The sequence below is a fragment of the Condylura cristata genome, unplaced genomic scaffold, assembly GCF_000260355.1.
Source record: "Condylura cristata isolate star-nosed mole 26May11 unplaced genomic scaffold, ConCri1.0 scaffold00021, whole genome shotgun sequence".
NCBI classification, from domain to species: Eukaryota; Metazoa; Chordata; class Mammalia; order Eulipotyphla; family Talpidae; genus Condylura; species Condylura cristata.
The window spans coordinates 6,216,624-6,227,730 of record NW_004567122.1 but is presented as its reverse complement, the minus strand read 5'-3'; the positions used below and the strand labels follow the sequence as shown (position 1 = coordinate 6,227,730).

General features: G+C 42.0%; 1 protein-coding gene across 25 annotated transcripts in view; it reads right to left on the bottom strand.

Annotated features, from left to right (window-relative positions):
* The window catches only part of ANK2 (ankyrin 2, neuronal), a 493,620-nt gene that overhangs the window by 156,119 nt on the left and 326,394 nt on the right, over positions 1-11,107 (bottom strand). For all 25 annotated transcript variants that reach the window (XM_012727793.1, XM_012727798.1, XM_012727801.1 and 22 more), the window contains one exon: positions 5,375-5,476. In XM_012727793.1, coding sequence (XP_012583247.1) covers positions 5,375-5,476 — 102 coding nt within the window. The remainder of the gene's footprint in view (positions 1-5,374; positions 5,477-11,107) is intronic.

Below are 11,107 nucleotides of genomic sequence, written 5' to 3'. Positions count from 1 at the left end.
CCCCAGTTCTGTATGCACAAATAAATAAATCTTAAAAAAAAAAAAAAAAAAAGAATGTAGGCACAGAAGAAAAAGCTCCCATGTATTGGGATAAAGGAATTCAGCCTTACTCCCTAGGACCGAGTCAAGGACTATGTAATACAGAGTTCTATCTTACCTACAAGCTAAATAGGTAAAATGTTACTGTTTCATGATGCTGGTAGAAGACACAAGTCTTCTGGATCAGACACAAGTCTCTTTTCTGTCTGGGGGAGGTGTCACCTAATCCCTCATGGTAGCTCAATACAGCAATGCCCAAAGATCAGAACAGCCAGGGTCTTGCATCCTTGTCATGCCCCAAAGAATATGCAGAAAAGCTCAGCAAGTAGGAGACTGTCTTTCCCAACAGCAAGCAGCTGTCAACATTGTTGATGCCAAGAGATGCACATCTCTGCAGGATAACACACAGTGTCTTAGTTAGAGCCATGCAGTCTATAATGGTGACTCCCAAGAGCAGCGAGGGAAAGCCTACACCCTTTGCATTAACCCCCAGAAGGCTGTGATGCAATTATGTCACCAACGAAGGCATTGGAGGTTCCAGGATGGTTTTCTTGTCTTTGGTTGGCGGCCATGACAAGATTGACACAGAACGTGTATGAGGAAGCTGTTGTTGTGACCACCCTGGTCAGCCACCATGAAGTACTAAGTGACTGCAAATCTGGACGTAGAAGAGAGGATAGGAGAACAATTCTGGACCAGGTGAGGGGAAGGAGAGTTGGGTAGCACTGCAATGATCTACTGGGGAGAATATCAACGGGTGGAAATTTGAGGAGAGAAGGTGTAAGACAAAATGTCAGATTCGGGTTTTGCAAAGCTGTATTTCAAACAGCTTTCCACTACAGACTGGACATAACTGAGTTCAACTATAGCAGGGTAGAAACAGAGATTCTATAGAAAGCTAAAATCCAACAAGGAAATAATCAAATCAATTTAAAATTTGCTGAGATTATTTAGTTCCTTCTTGGCTCCATCTCTCTCTCTCTCTCTCTCTCTCTCTCTCTCACACACACACACACACACACACACACACACAAACATTTAGCCCACTACAATGAATACTGTAACCCAGGAGCCTGTAACCCAGGAGCCACTTAAATGCATGGGATAAAACTGTTAGTTAAAAGCAGCACAAAAATCTCAATATCCTTGGGACCACATTATATGCAAAAGAACGTATCATATTGTCGAACAAAGGTTTCTTTTTTTAAAAAAAAGAATATTGCCATGGGCCAAATGTATGATTCCCCCCCCCCCCATATCCTTTACATGATTAAACGCCAAATGATATTTTTGGATTCAGTTTCAAAATTCTCTTGGTGGTTATGAGACCAATTTTACATAGAAAAATTTTTTCATCCAAATTTCATTTTAAGGAACCTTAGCACGCCAACACACTGTGTATTTTTGGAAAGCTGGAGAAGCCAGATTGCCTTTCATTGAGGAATATAACAGGGGACAGCCAGTGCTCGCTTTAGTGTTGCATGTCAGAATTCTCCCTAGAAACTCAGGCTTACAAGCAAAATAGAGGCTACTTTTGCTTCTGCCATACGCCATATTAGCTTTGAGCTTGGGTGTGTTTTGGAAATGGTGATAGCTTGGCTGAACAGCTGTCTCTGCTTAGTGTTCAGAAATTACTTCCTGTTCTATATTTTGGGTTTTCATTGTCATTCTGGTGGTGACACTCTTTGTCACGTTAATCTAAGGACAAGTAAAGATAAGGTTTGAGCCTCCATATACAGGAGGCCACTAGAGACACTGCGAAAGGCAGCCCGACCATCGCAGGGACATGTCCTGAGATTACACTTGGATCCAGTAGGCACAGAGATCTGTGTGATCCCAGAATCATTGCTTTCTCACGGTGGGTACAGTTTCTGCATTTGCAAACTCAGGCAAATGCCTGTCTTGGAATATTCTGTCTCTGCTGATTATGGAAATAACACACAGAAAGATTAGGCATGAAGCCTGAGACACAGAAGCTAATTAGCTCACAGCAGTCACTTTTCCTTAATTTTTATTTAATGCACATACCTGATTATAATAATAAAGAGCCAACACCAAATGTCTACTCTATGCCTAATAAGGCCGGGTGACTGAGGAGAATCAATCTCCTCTTCTTGTCACTAGGTCATGTTAATTGTTCTGATTCAAATGAGTTACATACAGTAATAGCTATTAGCACTTGTGTGCCTTAGAAAGTCCTTCATATTCCATTATTTAATATATATTTCACCCTGTGATGTAAGTGGCAAATATGTTATTATCCTGCTACAGAGACTAGAAAAAGTCAGTTTCTGAATCAAAATGACTTGATGACAGTGGAGATAGAACTTAAGAACTTAAAGGTGAGTCTTTGGGGTTTATTTCTGTGCTTTTTAACATTTTTTTTTAAAACTTTACTATTAGGGAATGGGATCAAATCGGGGGGGGGGGTTGTGGGGAGGGAAGTGCACGGGACTATGGTGATGGCACACGGGTGACTTGGTGATGGAAAACTCGCGGGGATTACAATTGAGATGGAAAAAAAATGTACAAAATGATGTAAAAATAAACTGTTATAGAAAAAAAAACCAAAAAAAACTTTACTATTGCATAGGAGAACTGGCATGTAGGCCAGAGGTGCGGAGACTGAGAGGATTCACCAGAGACAGAGTGGGGAGCAGAACAGATCAATCACTGAAATACACTGCTATGGGGGGCAGCGGAGAGGTCTTCTGTGCCATGTGGATCTGCTCCCTGGCCAGGGATCGAACTCAGGCCGTAGAGGTCAGACCTGAGACTTTCACTCCTCAGCCACCAAGGAGGGACACCTATGTGGTTTCTTAAGATTTTCTTGCCTTCTCACAGAAATAACTGCCCTTCCTTTCAGTGGCCATGTGTTAGTGGTAAATGGCCAATACAAGAACAGATACATTAGACTACTCAGGTTTTCTCAAGTAGCTATGCTGTCTGTAAAGTTGCTAAGCTTTGCTCATTTGCCACTAAGAGATCTCCTAAAATTACAAACATGCTAAGGTCTTTTATCCAGCTGACACATTTGTTACACTTTCATGTGAAATGGTTTTAAACTAATGTCATTTTCCTTGAGTTACTTTCTTGACATTATTTATGGTAATTTTACCTTAATTAAAAACTAGCTTCATTTCTTCTTAGAATATTACAACGTTACGAAGATAATAAGTTGATACTAAAATTTGGGAAAGAAATGTATTTCTTATGCTTTAAGAAACCTAAGGTAACTTGTTAAAACTATATTTCATATTTAATCTCACAGGTATTTGTGGAATAAGTTCAACTATCCTCACTTAAGTTTGGATTATTTTTCAGAGAACATTAAAAACATATATTAAAAAGATTCATAGTGGAACGTAAGATGGATAAAGAATGTAGGTACAGGCCCTCCCTGGTGACGCAGCGGGTTAAAGCACAGCACTGAGAATCTAAAGCCGCTTCCGCATGAGTTCGATTCCCGCCTGCCCCGGAGGTGACCACATGGCGCGGCAGACCTCTCCTGACCCGCCCGCTGCTCCCCTCAGCAGTGTACTTCGTCGATCTGCCTGTTCTGTTCCCCTCTCTGTCTCTGGTGAAGCCTCTCGCCGCCCCTGAGCCTCTGGCCTGTACCCCAGTTCTGTATGCACAAATAAATAAATCTTAAAAAAAAAAAAAAAAAAAAGAATGTAGGCACAGAAGAAAAAGCTCCCATGTATTGGGATAAAGGAATTCAGCCTTACTCCCTAGGACCGAGTCAAGGACTATGTAATACAGAGTTCTATCTTACCTACAAGCTAAATAGGTAAAATGTTACTGTTTCATGATGCTGGTAGAAGACACAAGTCTTCTGGATCAGACACAAGTCTCTTTTCTGTCTGGGGGAGGTGTCACCTAATCCCTCATGGTAGCTCAATACAGCAATGCCCAAAGATCAGAACAGCCAGGGTCTTGCATCCTTGTCATGCCCCAAAGAATATGCAGAAAAGCTCAGCAAGTAGGAGACTGTCTTTCCCAACAGCAAGCAGCTGTCAACATTGTTGATGCCAAGAGATGCACATCTCTGCAGGATAACACACAGTGTCTTAGTTAGAGCCATGCAGTCTATAATGGTGACTCCCAAGAGCAGCGAGGGAAAGCCTACACCCTTTGCATTAACCCCCAGAAGGCTGTGATGCAATTATGTCACCAACGAAGGCATTGGAGGTTCCAGGATGGTTTTCTTGTCTTTGGTTGGCGGCCATGACAAGATTGACACAGAACGTGTATGAGGAAGCTGTTGTTGTGACCACCCTGGTCAGCCACCATGAAGTACTAAGTGACTGCAAATCTGGACGTAGAAGAGAGGATAGGAGAACAATTCTGGACCAGGTGAGGGGAAGGAGAGTTGGGTAGCACTGCAATGATCTACTGGGGAGAATATCAACGGGTGGAAATTTGAGGAGAGAAGGTGTAAGACAAAATGTCAGATTCGGGTTTTGCAAAGCTGTATTTCAAACAGCTTTCCACTACAGACTGGACATAACTGAGTTCAACTATAGCAGGGTAGAAACAGAGATTCTATAGAAAGCTAAAATCCAACAAGGAAATAATCAAATCAATTTAAAATTTGCTGAGATTATTTAGTTCCTTCTTGGCTCCATCTCTCTCTCTCTCTCTCTCTCTCTCTCTCTCACACACACACACACACACACACACACACACAAACATTTAGCCCACTACAATGAATACTGTAACCCAGGAGCCTGTAACCCAGGAGCCACTTAAATGCATGGGATAAAACTGTTAGTTAAAAGCAGCACAAAAATCTCAATATCCTTGGGACCACATTATATGCAAAAGAACGTATAATATTGTCGAAGTCCTTACGGAATTAGTGTGATGGATGAATGATACACTACGTTTAAACCAGCATTCTCTTCTCATTCTAAGTGGGTGGGTACTTTAAAACAAATCCAAATGGAGAAAAAATTCTGATTTTATCCTCTTACTTATTTATCCCACACTGGAACAACCCCCACGAGTAGGAAGCACATCACAGAGAAGAAAAGAAGCCGTAATTGACGCAAAGTGCGAAGTAAAATGTCATTCTTGGTCAATAATCCGGATCGTTTCACACAACATGGACACCAGTTGTTATTCATTTATCTCTTTGCCATCAGTAGTTGCTCTAACTGACCATGGCTGTGACTTTAAGAGTTGGTAAGGAAGTGAAAAGACTTTATGTCTCAATCACTGATAGTTTCATATATTCAGTGAAGAACAGCCGCTACCCTTGAGCTCTGGGGTACCCCACAGACCGCGAGGGCTTCTTCCTCCGGTAGCACAGAGGCAGCCATCACGCTCTCACCTGGTTGCAGGTATTGATGTCGATGCCTCCCTTCAGGTACTCCACCACTTTGTCCAGGTTCCCAGCTCTGGCAGCTCGGAGGAAGCTCGCATTGCTGTCAGACTGTGAGAAAAAGGAAAGACCTTTCATGAATGATTGATGACATAAAAGCAGTTCAATGCCAGAGAGACAACAATGTTTACACAGCAAACCAGAAAAGTTTTCTTGGCAACAAAAATTTCAATACTGCGTTTAAAACATAAGGTAATGATTCAGCGTTCAAGGTAGCCCTGTCCACAATTTCTAGAGAGTGCTTTAAGGATGCTAATGTCACGCTGCAGTATGTTCTGCTACACCAAAGAGCACACAGGAACCAATAATGGGAAAATAATTGTTACTGACTTAGTCTAAGACTCTGGCCACATCTGGAGATGAATATGCCCTCCTAACCCCAAATCTGCCATTATCCCACTCACTTCAGCTTAGGAAGCCAGTGCTTTTATGTTGAGCCTCATGGCAAGCTCAAAGGACTCAGAAAATGAGAAAAAATGGAAGGTAGTAGGTTCCTCTTAGGCTTCCTTTACTGTTTGGTTTTCAGCTGGGTGAGAGACAAAGCTGAGCACAGATCCGCTGGCAGCATCTGTACTCATGATGATGGAAGGGCAGCAAGATATGAGGGGCTTCGAGAAAAAGGGTGCTCGTTGGCAAGGCGAGCTGTGCCGGGTGCTGATTCTGTGACCCGAAGGATTTGCGGGAACATGCAGTTGGTACAATACCAGACTAACACTCTGGATACAGAGGCTCGAGCTTGATGGAGTCCCTTTCCAAGCGCTAGTCTTCCCTCCACATCTCTCCTACTTCTAATCTTGGGAGAATCAGCTGGATTTTTTCCTCCAGGGAAAGTCCCCGGGGGGTGGGCTCAGGTTCCCTAGGGCCCCCACTGGCTGCCTTACACAGCTCAACTTTCAAACCTTAACGCAAGGAGATAAGCTGCTGCTGGATTCGGAGACCCTTGAAACATTACAATTCCCCTTATAATATAATATCATCTGACAAGGAGGAAAGCCGACGATAAAAAGGGATGCCACGACCTAGGAGGAAGTGAGACTACTTCCCACAGGTGTGCAGCCTCCAGCCTGGCTTTCTCTCCTTCCCTCCCTGCCTGCCTCAAGAATGTGCTTGGCAGTCAGACCTATTTCTCACCACTGCCTGTGATGCAGAAAGGGCAGTATCTTCTCAGGGATTCTCCGATTTAGATTTACTTGTGCCCTATTAGAATGATCTACACAGGAGAAGACTGAACAGGACTAAACATTTCACCCATCACTTTTCACCCAAACTGCAAAAGGGCTGCTGGGTTTATACATCCCAGAAAGGGGCTGGGGAGGTGGGGGGAGAGGGGTGCAGCTGACACCGCATATCCCAATGATTGACTCCACCTGTTCTCCAGCACCTGCCCGCCAGTGGTGTCACCTACCCCCATGGCTTTCTGAAAGCTGTGCCTTGGCACAGTGCCTGCAGAATATCTGCAGTGCTGCAGTGAGTGGCTGGTGACTCATTTTAAGATGACGATTCTGTGCAAGCGTTTTGCTGTTTGCCGCAAATTCTAAATTCCAGGAAGGCTTTCCACCTTCAGGTCTGTGTTCGCATCAGCACCACTGAAAGATAGCGCTGCGTGCTGCTATGTCATTATCACCCAAGAAACACGATTCGGTAGCAAACGATAAAGTGCAAGTAATTATGGGTCACAGATAGAAAGGATGATGATACCTTTTCTTTTTTCTTTATTTTTTTGCACACTGATGGCACTTTTAAAAAGAAACCTCAGCTACATATCACCTTAAAGCCTAGAAAGTATTTGCCACTTGCATGGGCACTGTTCACAGCACTCTGGACACATGTTTTACATGAAATAAAAACATCTTGTCAAAAAACCTAAACAACCAAATCATAGGTTAGCGTTAATGAGTGCAGTAAGTCGGACGAGAGCTAAAGGAATCAGGTGCATTAAATGATGAATGCTCAACCATGTAAGAAAATACATTTCATTTCAAAAATCATTTACAATAATGCATTCAGGAAAATACGAGTAATATTCTTGTTTAACAGGCAACAAAAGAGGCCCAGAAACTGTCCAAGGTCAGACCAAGGTTTAATGCAGGCTTACCAGCCTCAGACATCCTTTAATGCCCTTCTGCCTCACCCCTCCGAAGCACTGAAGCAGATGTTACTATAGATTCCTAACCTGGGGGTTGTGGACTTATTTCCACTGTGGTATCACACATCTGCTTGGGGAGCTCCGAACCTGAAGGGAGGAGGAGACACCTGTCGACCTTAAAAGAGAAAGGGCTGGTATGAAGGAGATTCTAAGGGTCATGGGGAGAGACCCAGCAGACCCTCTCAGAACCTTCTCTAGGGGGTGAACTTGTCGTTAAAGATGGGTTTTACTGCTAAATAATCCACTTTCATAAATGCTTTCCTGTCTTCTGAGCTAAACTTCTAAAAAAGTGGATGCAGATCAAAAGCTTACAGCTAATTCCTGGAATTTCACCCCAAAAAATGTTCCCAGTGTTCTGGAGGATCTGAACCCAATGGAAAGGTAACATCTGAGCCATCCTGCAGGGGCCTTATGGACAGCTGAGTTAGGGTATGCTTTCTTACAAGCTGAATTCTAGAACCTCGCTAAGGGATTTAGGTCCCACAAAGTGGGAAAACTCATTAAATAAAAGTGTTATTCAATGGCCCCAGAATGTGGGTTTCAAATACAGTTAAAATGAGTCTTCAAAGCTTACGTCTGCATACTGAGCCTTCTGAAGGTTAAAGTACACACTTGCACAGAAACAGATTTCTCCTTCCCCTTCCGCACACTCTTGCGCGCCCGACACTACATTGGGGTCAATCCGTGATTAAAACTCTTGACACAAGAGCTTAGGAGAAACAGTCACTGGTCCTGTGACCTTTAATCAACGCAGAGATGAAAGAAGATTCGGGGCTCACGGTGAGAGAAGCAGCAACTTTTACTATGCTATGCTTCCCTCTGGCTAAAAAGTAAGAATTTTAAAACACCAGGAGATCTCACGTATTAAGAACACAAATCCCATACCTCTGATAAGAGTGCTGTTAACTAATGTGACCTAAATTAAACAATAATACAAAACAAAATAAAAACAATGAAAAATACCATCCTCATCGACTTCTAAGAAAATGAGGCATTAGGCCTCCTTGGAGAATCTCAGACAAATGTCACACTGACCTCTTTTTCTTTTGCTGATTTATGTGCCTCCGATTCCCAAAGCCTCACACAATTGTACTTATGCATATGAAATCTGATGCTGGATGAGGAAGTCAAAGGCAGAGTCCCACTTAGTTAATCGGCAACAGATGGGTGATATCCAAAGCTGCCCGCTTTGTAACCTCTGTGTGGCAGTTCGAACTGAGAAAGAAAAATTCCTCCAAAATTCTCCCTGACACAGATCTATGTGGTTGTGCATCCAAATGTTAGAAAAAGAGAATACTTTCTTAGCACCCCACAGGGCTGACATGAAAGGCAAGGAAGAGTGAGCACCCACAGAGTCACATTACATCCTCAGGAGTGCTTCCCCAAAGGGTCTAGGGCAGAGTCGCGGGGGTTCATAGCTTGCTCCAATAGTTTCTTTGAATCTACTACTTCTACAACAACAATAACCTAAACTGGAAAATATAAGGACATTCCCAGCCAACCAGATGGTTGCCTTGACCTGTGTACGATTGTGCAACTTCAGTCCACCTCTTTGTCCTCTAACTCAGCGTATCACAAGTCAGGTAGAAACGACACAGGAAGGCAGGCTGTGCAGAAAGTTCTGTTGCGTCCAGAGGACATCAAGGCAGAGTGGTCACAGGGGACGAACCAAAAGAACCCGAGAGCAGCAGTACACATGAAAGCTGCAAATAAGCACACAGCTCAGAGGTTGTCTGTGACCCCTCAGCTGGCCATCAGCAGTGAGAGCAACAGAAAATCCACCACGAAGCATTTTTCAGTTCCAAACTCCAGCTTTTATTGCCTTAGGTACATATCTCGACCCCAACACCAATTTCATCTCCAAGTAAATAAAGGTGGCTTTCAACGATTATCAAGTGACAAGCCATTCAAACGGCATTAGCAAATTTCTCTGAGAGAGCTTCACATTTTGACATTGTGAGTGGGAAACAAAAAGATAAATTCATTAATAATGGTGCATACCAGGTAACCTAGAGGAAAAGGCATTCTTTCTTTTCCCTGATGTCAAATTCAGAAGCACATTAAATTTTAGAAATCTTGGGCTTAGTCTTTTACTATTAAACCATTATCTGTGGACAGTTCTCATTCTATTAAATTGGTGTCATTTATTTGACTAGTACCCGTGGTGTGTGTGTTTCATTTGTACAGCTTGCTTTTTAGTAATGATCTAAGGAGTTTCATGCAGTGATTTTTTACACAAATTAACACTAATAAAAATAACACCAGAGGTCATTAACGTGCTTTATACTTTCCAAGGGATTAACACGTTCGGTTTGAGAAGCACTGTGTACTAGTATGAATCACCAGAAGTCACCACCAGCCTGGGGCAGTCTCACAGCCTCTGGCTGACAGTGTGCCCTCCACAAATATTTGCGGACCGATGAACCTTAAACAGAGCACACAATCCTTGAAGAATTTGAGGAACTGGCTTATTTTCCTAGGATGCAATTACTCTAATAACAGGGACTTTTACTTGCCTTACCTGTCATATCTCATGAGCAATCCAAAATAAATAAAATAACTGGAGGGGAAGAATCTTATTGGAAATATCTTCACTACAAAACATTTCTGCAATTCCTTAGTTATTTTTTCCACGGAAGGCTGGAGAAGGTAAATCCATCCCTAGCGAATCATATGGAGTTGTATAATGTGTATCTTAATTTCTTTATCAAACAGCAAATATAGCTTAACAGCTGCTGGAAGAGTTAAATATGATGACTGAAAAGTGCTTAGTCCGATGGCAAGCACAGAGGACACTTAATGGACTTGTTTTATTAGTGCGGTTTTGTTGTAAATGATAAACAACCAGCAGCTAATCAAAAAATAGATGCAGGCGCAAGCGTTTTAAATACAAAGGTTGGTTTAAATCCAAGGCAGGGTATTTGGAGATACTAATTTGTGTACTGGTACAACAAAATAGTAACAACAATAAAAAAAACCAGAAGTGGGTGTGGTCTGTCTTCCATGACAAAGACATTACTAAACACCTTGTAAAAGGGAAATAAAAGTGGAATATTTTACAATATTGCAGCCTGAATAGACATGAAGGAACCATCTCTAAATGTAGCATCAAGAGAGCTCACAAAAATAATGCCAAGCAAAATAAGTCAGATACCCAAAGAGACAGCTTTATAATTCCACTTATTTAAGTTCAAAAACTGGTGGAACTAATCTATACTGTTAAAATCAGAATAGCAGTTTCTAGAAAGATCTAGAAATATAGAACTCTACTTTCTAGTTAAGAATGTTGCTCAAAACGTTAATTTGTATAAATTTTGTAAGAAAGATCGAGAGGAATATTTTAATTTAGTGTATTTTGCTATATATGCAATGGTATGTATGCTTATTTGAAATATTTACTTTAAAAGATGATAACACTGAGAAGTCACTCACTTGTTCCTAATGTATACAAAGGTGCCAAAATCACCGGAGTATTAGTACTCCAACTCAGCATCTTTTCCTCACAATGGAGGCAATTTTTCTTTTTCTTTTTTTTT